The sequence below is a fragment of the Cibotium barometz genome, chromosome 55 (genome assembly GCF_041138505.1).
Source record: "Cibotium barometz isolate CiBa-2024 chromosome 55, ASM4113850v1, whole genome shotgun sequence".
In the NCBI taxonomy this organism is placed as follows: Eukaryota; Viridiplantae; Streptophyta; class Polypodiopsida; order Cyatheales; family Cibotiaceae; genus Cibotium; species Cibotium barometz.
The window spans coordinates 2165895-2180829 of record NC_141100.1 but is presented as its reverse complement, the minus strand read 5'-3'; the positions used below and the strand labels follow the sequence as shown (position 1 = coordinate 2180829).

The following is a 14935-nucleotide window of genomic DNA, read 5'->3' as shown; positions in this document are numbered from 1 at the left end:
CAGTTGAAGACTCTTCAGATGTGGATAACAAGAAAGATGATGCCACAGCCAACCTTGTGGAAGAGGATTGGTGCTTCTTTACTTGCAGCTATGATCCCTCAAATGAGGTTCATTCACTCAGTGTGAGTGAAAGTGGTGATGTATGGTTCTTTGACAGTGGTGCCTCAAGGCACATCACGTCCAGAAAGGATTTGTTTGGCAAGATGGTACCTTCTTCTTGTGGCAGAAAGGTTACGTGTGCAAATAATGCTTCTTATCCAGTTCAGGGCACAGGGGATGTTATGCTTACAGACATTAATGGCTCAGAGTTTCTCCTTCAGGATGTATTGTATGTGCCTGGGATAAAGAAGAATCTTCTCTCAGTGTCTTCTTTTGCAAAGAGAGGGCTGGTTGTTTCCTTTGAGGATACTAAATGTATGGTCCGTGACAGGGAAAGTGACTTTGCTTTGGTTGCTACAGGGACCTTATGTCGCGGTTTGTACCGTCTTGATCCTTATGAGAGGCACAGTGCATGTGTTGCTTCTACCTCTACATCTGCTATGCAGGATGCAGAGTTGTGGCATGCCAGATTTGGGCATGTAAACTATGGCAGTCTCATGGCACTTCAGAAGCTGAAAATGGTAGATGCCCTACCTAATTTAGAGACTCCTCCCAGACATGTGTGTGAGGGATGTATTTTGGGAAAGATGCATCGTCAGGCTTTCAAAAAGGATAGAGTTGTTAGAGCTGTCCGCAAATTGCAGCTCATTCACAGTGATGTATGTGGTCCAATGAGGACACAATCCTTGGGAGGTCATTGGTATTTTGTTACTTTTATTGATGACTTTTCCAGATATGCCTGGGTGTATGCTTTGAAGAACAAATCTGATGTCTTTATGCATTTCCGACATTATGTCAACATGGTTGAAAATGCAACAGGACAAAAAGTGCAGACTCTCAGAACTGACAGAGGGGGGGAATACTTATCTAAAGTATTTGATGCTTTTTGTTTAGAGAAGGGCATAGTACACCAATGTCCTACACCATATACACCTCAGCAGAATGGTGTAGCCGAACGAAAGAATAGGTCACTCATGGAGATGGCCAGGTGTATGCTGAAAGCAAAGGGATTGCCACATAAGTTTTGGGTGGAAGCTCTTATGTGTGCCACTCATGTGTTGAACAGGTGCCCTACAAAGGCACTCAGATCTGTTACACCCTATGAAGCTTGGTTTGATCGGAAACCTAGTGTTGATTATTTTCGTGTGTTTGGTTGCTTGGCTTATGCACAGCTTATGCACATGTACCACAGGAGCTTCGTGGGAAGCTTGATGATAAAGCCATAAAGTGCATATTTGTTGGCTACAGCAGTCAAAGTAAAGGGTACCGTCTCTATAATCCTGTTACACGGAGGATTTTTGTGAGCAGAGATGTTGTTTTTGCAGAGAATTCAGCACAACCCATTGCTGAATTTAAATTTCAGCAACGTCAGGAGTCTTTTGATGTATTTGAAGGGTTGTTACCCATTGACATAGGAACCACAGCTGATATACCGGCTGAATTTCAGAATTTGCAGCCACCACCTCGTGTGTTTGATGCTTTAAATCAGCCCCAGGCTGAGCCTGACATACAGCAAGCAGAAGAGGATATTGTTGTACAAGAGAGGACAGCTTTGCAAGAAGCTAGAACCATTCCTCGTTGGGCTATACAGACTCTTCAAGAGAGTAGACTTGCTGCTCCATTACCAGGTAGGACACGTAGGAGTACACGTGAGGCTGAAAGCTCTCACTTTTCAGAGTCAGCTTGGGTGAGTTCTATTATGGATGAAGAGGAACCTGAGAGTTTTGAAGATGCAAGTGAAAATCAGCATTGGATGCAGGCCATGCAAGCTGAATTGGATTCTATTGATAAGAATCATACATGGGATTTGGTGGATTTGCCTCCTGGCAAGAAGGCAATTGGTACAAAGTGGGTTTATAAGGTTAAACGCAAACCTGATGGTACCATTGACAGGTACAAAGCAAGGCTGGTTGCTAAGGGCTATGCTCAGAAAAAGGGCATAGATTATGAAGAAACTTTTGCCCCCACTTCTCGGATGACCACCATCCGTGTTGTTGTTGCTATGGTTGCACATTATAGCTGGTTTGTACATCAGTTGGACATAAAAACAGCCTTTTTGAATGGTGATCTTGAGGAAGAGATTTATGTGATACAACCACTTGGTTTTGCTATGTCTGGTCAAGAGCACAAGGTGTGCAAGTTGAGGAAAGCTTTGTATGGCTTAAAACAAGCACCGCGTGCCTGGTATGCAAAGATTGATGCATTTTTGACTAGCCAGGGGTTCACCAACAGTCCAACTGAAAGCACCCTCTACATCAAGAGAGATGGGGGGGATATTTTGATAATCATTCTTTATGTAGATGATATGTTGCTCACAGGTACTGATGCGGATAAAATTTCAGATTTTAAGTCCGAACTCAAATCTGCATTTGACATGTCAGATATGGGTATGTTGCACTATTACTTGGGCATACAGTTCATACAAAGTGAGAAGGGTATCTTTATGTTACAGTCGAAGTATGTACAGAGACTGTTGGAAAGATTCAAATTTCAAGATTGTAAGCCTATTTCCACTCCTATGGAACCAGGGCTGAAACTTACAGTACATGATGGCAGTGAATCTTTTGATGCTATTCTCTATTGTCAGGCTGTTGGGTGCCTGATTTACTTGTGCAACACCAGACCGGATATTCAGTATGCAGTATCCCAGGTGAGCAGATATATGCACAGCCCACGAAAGCTTCATTGGCAAGCTGTAAAGCGTGTGTTTCGTTACTTGCAAGGCACCAAGTCTTATGGCTTGATGTTTCCCGGGGGGGTGACTTGCATTTACATGCATACAGTGATTCAGATTGGGCTGGTGACTTCGACACAAGGCAGTCTACCAGTGGTAATTGTTTCTTTTTGGGACACTCATGCATTTCATGGTTGAGCAAGAAACAATCTACAGTAGCTACCTCGTCTTGTGAGGCTGAGTACAGGGCAGCTTTCACAACGACAGTGGAATGTGTTTGGCTACGCAGACTCTTGGCAGATCTTCATCCTATATTGGAGGAGCCTACTCCGATTCTCACTGACAGTCAGAGTGCTATTGCAGTAGCACGGAATCCTGTGTTTCATGCGCGAACGAAACACATAGAGATACATTATCATTATGTCAGAGAGAAACTTCATGCAGGGGAGATCAGCATGATCTATTGTCCAACACATGACAATGTCGCAGACATTTTCACCAAAGCTTTACCTCGAGAAAAGTTTGAAGCTTTCCGCAAAGCTTTAGGCTTACTTCCTTTTGGTGATTGACATCATGCCTTGTACCCACATTGGCACTGCAGGGGGGTGTTAGAAATAATGTCCTGACATTATTATGGGCAGTGGCCAATGTATTAGGACCGGCCGGGCACTTTTTACTCACTTTAAGTGAGGTTTTTTCCCCGCGCCCAATAAGGCGCCCAACTTACCGTTATGTGAAACGGGCACCAGTTAGGGTTATTATATGCCCTAAGTTTTGTAACAAACTTATCTTCATATTTTGAGCTCCATCGTTTTGCTCTTGGCCTCCACACGTTTTTCTTCTGTTTCTTCGCGTGCTCCACACTGTCTCTCACTCACACTCAGATCATCCTCAATCTGATGGCCAGACTGAAAGAGTGAATCAGATTTTGGAGGATATGCTTCGGGCATATGTATCCAAAAGACAGAGTTCATGGGAGGATTATCTTCCTATGTTAGAATTTGCATATAACAGTACTAAGCATACGAGTACAAGGTTTAGTCCTTTCATGCTTATGTACGGTTTTCAACCTAGATCACCTGTTACAGTAGGATTCTCAGGACTTAAGCATGATGCAGCACGTAATTTTTTGCAAGATATGCAGGAAATGTTACAAGTTGGAAAGGAATCTATTAGAAGTGCTCAAGACCGAGACAGGTTTTATTCTAATAGACATCGTTCACCTAGAGAGTTCTCTGAAGGAACGATGGTGTATTTGCGAGTTCCGAAAGATTCCGAGACTTTACGGACAGGTAGATCTCCGAAATTATCCCCTAGATACTGTGGACCATTTCGTGTTTCACGACGGATTGATTCAGTTGCATATGAATTGGATTTGCCTTCTCATGTGAAAGTTCATCCTGTATTTCATGTCAGTAGACTTAAGGAAGTACTGGGTGGAGCAGATCAGTTAGTTACTCCTCAAGAAATTATAGATGTCGAGGACATGACATTTGTTCCGCACGAACCTGAAAAGATTCTTGGATTTCGTGAACGAAGATTGCGTAGTACGCTTATCACGGAATACAAGATCAAGTGGAAGGATCGTGTTGAGGAGGACGCTACATGGGAGACATTGACTTCTCTTCAGAGAGATTACCCTGGCTTTTTAGTGAGCTCAGGAGTGAGCTCTTAGAGGAAGGGGAGTATGTCATGTCCACAGTGTGTATCTACCGTGTGCTATACGCATGCAAGACTAGTTTCAAGGCTTGGGGAAGCTTGGAACTAGGCAGGTTGATTGACGAGCTGAGTTAGGGATATACTAACGGGCGGGCACCCAAGTATGGACGGGCGGGCGGCCAAGCGTGGACGCCCGATGACCGACCAAGAGCCTATAAAAGGGTGGCCAAGGTTAGTTATTGTATTATAGAGAGTCTCGCGAGTTTGTGAGAGCTCTATGGTCTTGGAGCCTGGATCTAGTGCAGACGTGCACCTGCTTTATGCAGCCGAGACCGATAGCAGTCTCGAGGCCCGCGAGGGCAGCTTCGTGGCGGTATGGGACGTCGCGAGGAGGAGATTGGTCGGTACATCATCCTAGTTAGCTCAGCTCGTGGCTCGGTGGGGACAGCCAAGACTGTGGGCTTGCCCACGGCTGTCATGGTTGGGAGGTGAGTCAGGCCTGCACCCCCTTGCTTGTTTGTTTGTTCGTTTGTTTGCAGGATTCGAGTTTCGAACCAAGTTCGATCACGAGGGGATCCGTGGGGATTTGACAGAACGAGTAGAAGGCGGCCATCATTGTTGGACAGCCACCTTGCATAGTGTTTGTAGCCTCTTCTTCATTTTTTTTCCCACCCAGCCTCCCTTCACAAGACCTTGTGCACCCTTGAGATGGCTGAGAAGCATGTCAAGATCCCCACTCTCCCCACATTGATGGATCGACAGTTGGACGGAACCAACCAACTATGGCATTTTGAAGGTAATGATGGAGTCTGTCTTGGAGTCCTATGACTTGGCTGATTTCATTGTGGTTGGTGTTCCAAGGCCAAAGTTGGAGGCATAGTTGCCAGGCATTTCATGCAACGCGTTTCATAAACATTTCATTCATTTTCTAGAAGTTTTGCTCAATTAGGCAGAGATTGCAATGGCAATACACCAACCGCTCCAACTGAGCAGTAGACAACCTGTTCCTCTTCTTTGTATGGAAGAGGGCCCATGTGCTCCAGTTCCTCTCCGCAGGACCCGAACTGCAATCCTGTGAGAGGACTCGAATGGCAAGGCGTTTCTGCCATTAAAATACAGAAACTTTGTAAGTACAGGGTACTAAAGTCTAAGTATAATCATCATTGATCAATGTATTATGTAAATAACGGACTTGTCTTTTAGAGTTGTACTCACCAAGTGAGGGCTACTGATCCCATACTTCTCCCACCATGAGACTGGCTGAAGCTGTGTCTCTCGCATGCATGTAGGCTGTCTACCAAATGCGTGGCTGGCATTCCGATACACTAGCTGCTCATCCTCCAAGCGTCTCATGAGCTCCACGTCTCCTGTCCATTTTTGAATGTAATCTTGCCATCAATCTTCCAACTCTTCATTAATATTTTGGGCCTCACTACGCCAGAGAGGGTACAATATGTGGGCAACCGCGTGGATTGGTCTATGGAACCAATCCCACCGGTCATTCCAAACCCGTCGAATGTCCTCAACCCTGAAAATTAGCCATGAATGATCAAAGCTACGATAGATCATAGTACGATACAACTTACAAGTCACAACAAGAAGGCAACTAGTTGGAAGTTCAGTACCTCTCATATGTCAAGAGAGTGCATCGGTTAAGAGCCTCTCTGATCCGGTCCATGAACTCGTACAAGAGTCCAAGAGTACTGCCCTCCATGTCAGTGATGCGAAGAACACTGAAGAGCTCTCAATAAAGCCTCTGCCTCCTTCCACCAATCTTCTTGCATCACTCTGCGTGCAAAAGCAACTGCCTTCGGGTGCTCATGGTCCTCCCAGCTCATCCACTCTCGACTAACCACTGTGCGCATGAGTCCCTATCGGACTCTCACTACCCTCTCAACCACAATGAACATATATGCAAACCTGGTTTTTGAGGGCTTCAAAAGCTCAAGGTCACTATTTGCACAAAACATTGCCAAGACCTTGGGCCTCTTGGTAACAAACTTCACCAAGCTACGCACAGTGTCAAAGATGTCAACAATCCACCTAATCTTGGCAAGATCTTCAACGAGCAAGTCTAGGCTATGGGATGCACATGGAGTCCATAGCCTAGACTGTGACCACTTGCACTATGTTTTGTGGACCTATCTCCATGATAGCCTCGTGGAGGTGTGACCATATAAATGCTCCTGTCACCAGTCCCAGGCATAGATGCATCAATGGCACGCAAAAACATGGTGCCCTTGCAAGAGGACACCAAAATATTGTACACATTCCTCTTGCATACCTGACCACCCATCACATAACAATGTGCAACCATACTTGCTCCAAGTGGCTTTTAATGGCTCCATCTCCACCTCCACTGCTTGTTGCTCTCTTCTGAGCTCTTTAGTGTGCAAGGTCTCATAGGAGGGTCCCTCCCACTCACATCCAATGCGGCTGATTGCCCTCATGGCCTTTTTCCACCGTGGTGTGCGCACAATGTGAAAAGACAAAGCACATCGGATGAAAAGCCTAGTGAGTTCCCTAGTTGCATGTTTAATTGCTTGCTTTTGCATGCTTGCTTGAATGCTTGCTCTCTTTAGAGAGGCTTTGGGTGCTGCGGGCAAAGGAGTTCGTGTTGCCGTTGGAGTGGAACTACCAGCACCCCCAAATCCTCCTTGGCTCTGTGCATCTTCCTCTGAACCCAACCGTGTTCTCTTTGATGCCTCACATGTATCCTCACTAACCCCAATATCCTCAAGCATAGGCCCACAACCACGTCCTGTCAGTTGCTGTCTTTTCCATTCTTGTAGCTCAGCTTTGATGTTTGCAGGCACAAGTTTGCATGCACCAATGCCTTCCCCGGTTAAACCTGTGAAATGGGCCTTAACACGGATTATGGACCCTCCTGATCAAATCCCGCAAAAATTGCATTTCCACTTTTGTGTGCCTGAACCACCATATTTAGATAGGGAAGTGACATGGGCCCACATGGCATCCTTATTGCGAGGCATCTTGACAAAAGCAGGGCTGGATTGGCACCCTGGCATGAAAACCCCCAAATTTCAAAATCTGTGTTTTTTACAAAATCGAAGAAAAAAGCACAAATCAACACAACTAACCTGAGAGTTAGCGGGCACGGAACCTCGGAAGTGCGGGAGGAGCTGGTAGGAGCTGATTTGTGCAAGGCAAGAGCTCCTTCAATCATTCCCAGTCGCCTATAGACGTTTTTTCGAAAAACGTGCTCTTTGGATAGAAAACGTTGAAAAAACGTAGGTTTCCCGGGCATCATGAAAAAAACGCGTTTCTTTCCTATGAAACGTTTCGTTTCATTCACATGGAATGAAACGTGTTTCATTGCAACACTGGTTGGAGGATGGGGAGCTCTTACCTTCTACTAGGCTCAAGCACAGTTATGGGATCGTGTCAATGCCCATGTGCGTTCTTTCATCTTCCTTAATTGCACACCCCAGGTGATTAATCATATCAAACACATGACGCTGGCCCGAGGGATTTGGCAGCACTTGGCTTCTCTGTATAACAGGGTATCACCCATGAAGCGGATTTCCTAGGAAGTGCACATGCGAGTGATGAATGCTGCAAAGTCCTCGACAACGCGGGAGGCTAGAGCACATCAACAAACTCCACGCTCTTTAGCAGGAGGTTCTTCAAGCTGGGAAGGAGATATCTTCAGAGGATATGGCCATCACTTTGTTGTCTCATCTGACCTCTAAGTATTCCGCTTACTATTCCTCTCTGATCACCAGTGGGAGGCTCAGCACCATCACATGGGAGGAGCTTATGCCGATGGTTTGAACCAGGAAGAGCAGTTTACGAACCCTCCACAGGGTGGAGGTTATGAGGCCTTGACTGACCAGCGATCGAAAGACCGCAACAACAACAAGGGCAAAGGAAAGGCTTCATCGGAGAAGTCTTCTGAGAAGAAACCCAACTCAAAGTGTGATGCTTTGAAGGCCGAGTGGACCAGTAACCATTGTAGCTAGAAGGGTCACTATTGGAGCAAGTGTGCTTAGCAGAGTACCGAGAAAAGTGTTGATTCTTCAGCTGGCTACAAAGACTCCAACTTTTGTGCATTTAAGACTCCAAAACGGACTCCATCATTACCTTCCATATGCCGTAGTTGTTCCCGTCCAACTGTCGGTCCACCGGGAATGTGGGGAGTGTTGGGATCTTCACGTGCTTCTCAGCCATCTCAAGGGTTCACAAGGTCTTGTGAAGGCAGGGTGGGTGGGAAAAAAGAAGAAGAGGAGGCTACAAATAATATGTAAGGTGGCTGTCCAACGGTGATGGCAGTCTTCTACCCGATCTCCAAGTCCCGTGCAACCCAAACAGTCTCCAATCAGCACCTCAAATCAGCAAACCCTCGACGTCCCACTGTCTCCGAGCATGCAATCGGCCAACATCTGGGGCCAGCCGACAACTCAACCACACCTCCGAAAAATGGGGAAAATAGATTGAGAGTGAGGAAAAATGGGAAAACACTAAAACGGGTGGGCACACCCACAACAGAGGCCCTGATATAGTGTACAGACAGGAGATGACTGCTAACATAAGGCCATGCAAGTGAAACTTGAAGCCATTGAGAAACCGACAGCGAGGATGACCGCACTTCGGACAGTTCTTGTACATTGCCTCTTCTCAACGGTGGCCGCAATCTCTAGGCTTTGAGGTTCCAGGATCAAAGGGGATGGTTTACAAGTTACAGAAGGCCTTGTATGGTCTTAAGCACGCTCACAGGGCTTGGAATCAGAAGATTGATTCCTTCTTTCTACAGAAAGGTTTTCAGAGATCAATTGCAGATCCTAACTTGTATCTCTTTCGGGAACGCGCTATGGTCACATTGATTATCCTTTATGTGGATGATCTTATTCTCACTGGTGGTCATGTGGAGCACATAGCTGTGACGAAGGCTGCCTTGTCAAAGGAGTTTGAGATGACCGACTTAGGCTTACTCCATTTCTTTCTGGGACTGGAGATTTCGCAAACCCAGAGGGGGTTTTTTGTTTCCTAGCAACGGTATGTTCATGAGTTGCTAGAGACCTTTGGGATGGAGAACTGCAAGCCTATTTCTTCACCGATGGACCCGATACCAAACTCATAGTTAATGATCCTTGTGTGTCTCCTTGTATCGGAAGCTTGGGGTTCATTGATTTGGTTGCTAAACACCAGATTGGACTTGAGCTTTCCAGTGGACTATTGAGCTCATTCATGCAGACACCTTTGAAGACTCATTAGGACGTAGGATTGCGGATCTTGCGGTATCTGCATGGTACAAAGCATCTTGGACTTTTCTATGACACTAGAGGGGGAACGAAGGAACGAGTCAAACTCCAAGGTTAGAGTGACTCAGATTGGGAAGGAGATCCAAACACAAGGAGATCTACATCACGCTACGGATTTACCCTTGGCTCAGGAGCTACTTCTTGGAGCAACAAGAGGCAACCAACTATTGCCTTGTCATCTACAGAGGCAAAGTACCGGACTGCTTGTGGTGCTGCTTGCGAGGTTGTCGGTGCGGAGGTTACTTGGCAAGATTGGGTTTCCACAGAAGGAGCCAGTGCGATAACCAGAGCTGTATAGCTATTGCTCAAAACCCAGTCTTCCATGCCTGGACCAAGCACATAGAGATACAATATCACTTTGTTCGTGAGAAGATTTTGGCTAGTGACATCTTGCTTGTTTATTGTTCAACGGAGGACAATGCGGCGGACCTCTTCACGAAGTCTCTACCTCAGGCGATGCTTCGGCAACACTTCAGCTCACTGGGGTTGGTTCCACATCCAGGAGCAGAGAGGGGGTGTTAGCAGTCATCTCATGTCTGTATTATATTACTCAATGAGGGCCTCTCTTGTGGGTGTGCCCGCCCAGAATTTCTCTCCATTTTTTGCTAATTTTTTTCCATGTTCTTCCTGTTTTTTGGTCATGGGGGCTATCTATTTCTGGCCGACTTGTCCTATGCTGTTGGCTGACTTTGTCAGGAGCTGGCCGACTGATATAGTGCTGGCCGGCTGGTTTTTCTCAGTCCTAGGCATATCTGGGGACTGTCAGCCCAGTTGCTACTGGCTGACTGCATGCCCTAGAGAGTATATATGCTTGGCTACCCACCACATCAGTTTTTTGTACCGGATCTTGTGTATATAGCAAAGTTTATATAGCTTTTCTCTCTCTACACTTCCGCGTTTTCTTTCTCAGATCAATTGTCTCATTTTCCGCTATGCATTCCGACATGTGCAAGGTAGTTTAGGAGAGCCACAGCTCATTGTGAGGCTATGATTGTTAGAAGTCATCTCCTGTCTATACATATACACCAGGGCCTCTGTTGTGGGTGTGCCCGCTCTTATTAGGTGTTTTCCCATTTTTCCCTATTTTTCTGTGGCATGGGAGGCAGTCTTGTAGTGGCAGGAGGACCTTGAACCTCCTGGCCGACTGCATCTGTGGAGACTCTGGAGGTGGCCGACTGATTTGCATGAGTCGTGGACTTCCCTGATGCTTGGCCGACCCCCTTTGCTGATGGCCGACTGTGTATTTTACAGTCGTGGTGTGGACATGATCTTGTCGGCTGCCCTACAGCAGGCCGACGGCTGTTGGGGGGCCATATAAAATGGCCCCCCAGCCCCCTTGTCACCATTGTATCATTCCCGGGATCTTCTTGTGTATATAGAGCAGAGTTACACGCCTCTACCATTCTCTCTCTTATGCTGTTATTTTTCTGCATTGTGTTTTCCTCTTGTGTTCCCAGATCTGGTCATCATATCCGCTGCGTATTCTGACATGGTATCAGAGCCTAGGCTCTAGATAGTTCTTGGGATTTGTGTGAGCAAGAGGGGGACTGTTGTGTTACTGATTGGTGGACTGTTCGGGACTGTTCGGGACTGTTTGGGAAGAGGAGAAGCAAGAGGACGGCGGACTGATTTGCTGGACATCCACTTGCAGGTGTTAGTTCTTCTTTGTTCCCGCCCACCCACCCTTTTCAGAGTACATCCCCGCAATGGCATATCTGTTTGAGATGGCCAAGAGGCATGTGAAGATCCCGACACTCCCCACGTTCCCAGTGGACCGTCAGTTGGACGGGAACAACTACGGCATATGGAAGGTTATGATGGAATCTGTTCTAGAGTCTTACAACCTCGCTAATTTCGTCGTTGTTGGGGTTCCACGGCCAGAAGTAGAGGAAGGGGAGTTACCGTCGATCCGAAAGGACCGGGAGGCTCAGACACGGATGTGGGATCGTGTCAACGCTAGGGTCCGTTCATTTATCTTTCTCAACTGCACACCGCAGGCAATCTATGACGCTGGCCAGAGGTATATGGCAACATTTGGCCTCTCTTTACAACAGGGTATCGCCCATGAAGAGGATTTCCTTGGAAGTACAGATGCGGGTTATGAACCCTGCAAAGTAGTTGACGATGCGGGAGCATATTAACAAGCTGCAGGCTCTTCAGCAGGAAGTTCTTCAGGCTGGGAAGGAGATATCGTCAGAGGACATGGCCATAACGTTGCTGTCCCACTTGCCCTCTCAGTACTCAGCATTTTACTCGTCAGCTCGATGGTGATGCGTCTCCTACGTGCATTAGTCTTCCATTGCGCATTCTGACAAGGTCCCCATGGGTCTGGTGGCAGCAATGTCGGCTTTAATATTGATTTACCAATGACCATTCAACATTGAGCATTCTTGTTTTTTTTAAAAAGGGTCACAAAAAAGAAAATTTAACTTTTTTTTATTTTTTTAAATAAAAAAGCTGCCATTAAAAAAACGCGTCCCAAAAATTGGAAAGTTTTGAAACATACACATTTTTTATTTTTTCAAAAAAACACGTTTTTTTCCAACTATGGGAGGAACAAAGGGATAAGGAAGCCACACGCAAGTATGAGGAAGACCAGCGCCATCAGGAAGCCGCCAACCGAGAGTTTCAGTAAAGACGGCTACGCAAATCCCACATCAACAGACGATGGCACAGATTCTGGCATCTCTCCCTTCGATAGCTCTGAATACCTCATCCTTCACCACCCTTACCACCACTCTCATACAAACCTCTCCAAATTTTAGTAAATATGATGGTAAGTGTGATCATGCTGCTATTACTCAATTTATTTATCAATTAGAAGCACATTTTCCATTAGCTAAAATTACAGATCCACAAGATAAAGTCCATGTGGCAACACCCCGACTCACTGGGGAAGTTGTTACTTGGTGGCAGCACTGGTCACAACTTCACACAGACCCTCTCACAGGCCGATTCCAATTTGATTGGGCTACTTTCGTGGCTAACCTCAAAGCCCGTCTTCTTCCACCACAATATATGACCAATCTTGAGGACAAGTTTTACAAACTCAAGAAATTAAGCTCAAACAGTTCATTTGAGGTTTAGACACAAACATTAGATACCCAATTGTTAGAAGTCATCTCCTGTCTATATATGTACACCAGGGCCTGTGTTGTGGGTGTGCCCGCCCTCTGTAGGTGTTTATCATTTTTCCTCACTCCCCGTATTTTTCCCTATTTTTTTGTGGCTTGGGTGGCAGCCCTGATTTATCCTTGTCTATAGCCGACTGCTGCTGCATTAGTTTACTGATGCTGGCCGACTATGTGGACACCTTCTTCGTGATGGCTGACTGTGTGGACACCTTTTTGGTGCTGGCCGACTGTTCACAGTACTGGCCGACTGATTTATTACCAATCGTGGTGTGGACATGATCCTGTCGGCTGCCCTACAGCAAGCCGACTGCTGTTGGGGGGGCATATAAAATGGCCCCCAGCCCCCTTGTCACTATTGTATCATTTTCGGGATTCTTTTGGGTATATAGAGCAGAGTTACACGCCTCTACCTCTCTATCTCTTGTGCTGTTATTTTTCTGCATTGTGTTTTGCTCGTGTTCCCAGATCTGGTCATCATCTCCGTTACGTATTCTGACATGGTATCAGAGCCTAGGCTCTAGATAGATCTTGGGATTTGTGTGAGCAAGAGGGGGACCATTGTGTTGCTGATTGGTGGACTGTTCGGGACTGTTGTTTGAGAAGAGGAGAAGCAAGAGGACGGCGGGCTGATTTGCTGGACAGCCACTTGCAGGTGTTAGTTCTTCTTTGTTCCCATTGACCCACCCTTTTCAGAGTACATCCCCACAATGGCAGATATGTTTGAGATGGCCGAGAGGCATGTGAAGATCCCGACACTCCCCACGTTCCCGGTGGACCGTCAGTTGGACGGGAACAACTACGGCATATGGAAGGTTATGATGGAATCTGTTCTGGAGTCTTACGATCTCGTTGATTTCGTTGTTGTTGGGGTTCCACGGCCAGAAGTAGAGGAAGGGGAGTTACCGTCGATCCGAAAGGACCGGGAGGCTCAGACACAGATGTGGGACCGTGTCAACGCCAGGGTCCATTCGTTTATCTTTCTCAACTGCACACGGCAGGTAATCAATCATGTTAAGCATACGACGCTCGCCAGAGGTATATGGCAGCATTTGGCCTCTCTTTACAATAGGGTATCGCCCATGAAGAGGATTTCCTTGGAAGTGCAGATGCGGGTTATGAGCCCTGCAAAGTCGTCGACGATGCGGGAGCATATTAACAAGCTCCAAGCTCTTCAGCAGGAAGTTCTGCAGGCTGGGAAGGAGATATCGTCAGAGGACATGGCCATAATGTTGCTGTCGCACTTGCCTTCTCAGTACTCAGCATTTTACTCGTCTTCGATTACCAGTGGTGTGGCAGGCTCAGTACCATCACCTGGGAGGAGCTTGTGCCCATGGTCTTGGACCAAGAGGAACGATTCACGAACCCTCCTTAGGGTGGAGGTTCGGAGGCCTTGACTGACCAACGGTCGAAAGGCCGTAACACGGGCAAAGGGAAGGCTTCATCGGAGAAGTCTTCTGAGAAGAAGTCCGTTATTGACCGCGAGAAACTAAAGGCAGAGAGGACCTGTAATGATTGTGGCGAGAAAGGCCACTATTGGAGGCAGTGTCCCAAGCGGAAGTCTGAGAAGGGTGAAGATTCCCCAACAGCAATCATGAAAACTCCGGCTTTTGTGCACCTGGAGGTGATGGACACCGATGTTTCATTCTCTTCAGGCAGGGAGGAGGTTGGAAGATTCTCCGCAAAGGATACTCGGGAGTGGTGTCACCAATTGTCCGACCATTTGGTCCATCTCCAGATTTGTGTCTCGTTCACTTGAGGCCAGGCCAGTGTCTCATGTGAAGGGGCCAATATTTTAGCATAACATGGACGGGAGCCAGACTGGTGCCACCCCTTTCTGCTGTAATAAGCCACGGGTCTATTGTCCTGCTGGAGGACTGCACCTATGGCTACATTGCTGGCATCGGTGATGACCTCAAAAGGTTCGTCCCATGATGCTAACTTTAATACAGGTGCTTCTGAGGCAGCTTTCTGGAGTGCACGGAATGCATCAAGTGCCTCACCTGTAACTGAGACTTTCTGCTTGCGAGTCTTCACCCCCTTGAGTAAGTCGGTAAGAGGTGCTGCAAGGTTGGAAAACTGATGCACAT

The 14935-nt window shown here is 46.8% G+C and overlaps 2 protein-coding genes across 6 annotated transcripts in view; one reads left to right on the top strand and one right to left on the bottom strand.

The window, feature by feature from the left end:
* Positions 1–14935, top strand: part of LOC147607245 (autophagy-related protein 9-like) — a 77012-nt gene that overhangs the window by 22827 nt on the left and 39250 nt on the right. The gene's annotated exons all lie outside the window — the stretch shown is intronic.
* On the bottom strand, positions 3580–8174 carry LOC147607246 (uncharacterized). The gene is made up of 2 exons (XM_086790700.1): positions 5648–8174; positions 3580–5534 (listed from the first exon to the last, which is right to left on the bottom strand). Exons 1-2 carry the CDS (start codon positions 5783–5785, stop codon positions 5361–5363), a joined length of 312 nt encoding a protein of 103 aa, XP_086646826.1. The 5' UTR covers positions 5786–8174; the 3' UTR covers positions 3580–5360.

Bases quoted from the DNA above. Each gene is read 5' to 3' on its own strand.
- LOC147607246 (XM_086790700.1), bottom strand. From the start codon at position 5,785: ATGAGACGCTTGGAGGATGAGCAGCTAGTGTATCGGAATGCCAGCCAC. The intron at 5,535-5,647 runs GTGAGTACAACT...TTTTAATGGCAG, and splicing joins GGATCAGTAGCCCTCACTTG to AAACGCCTTGCCATTCGAGT.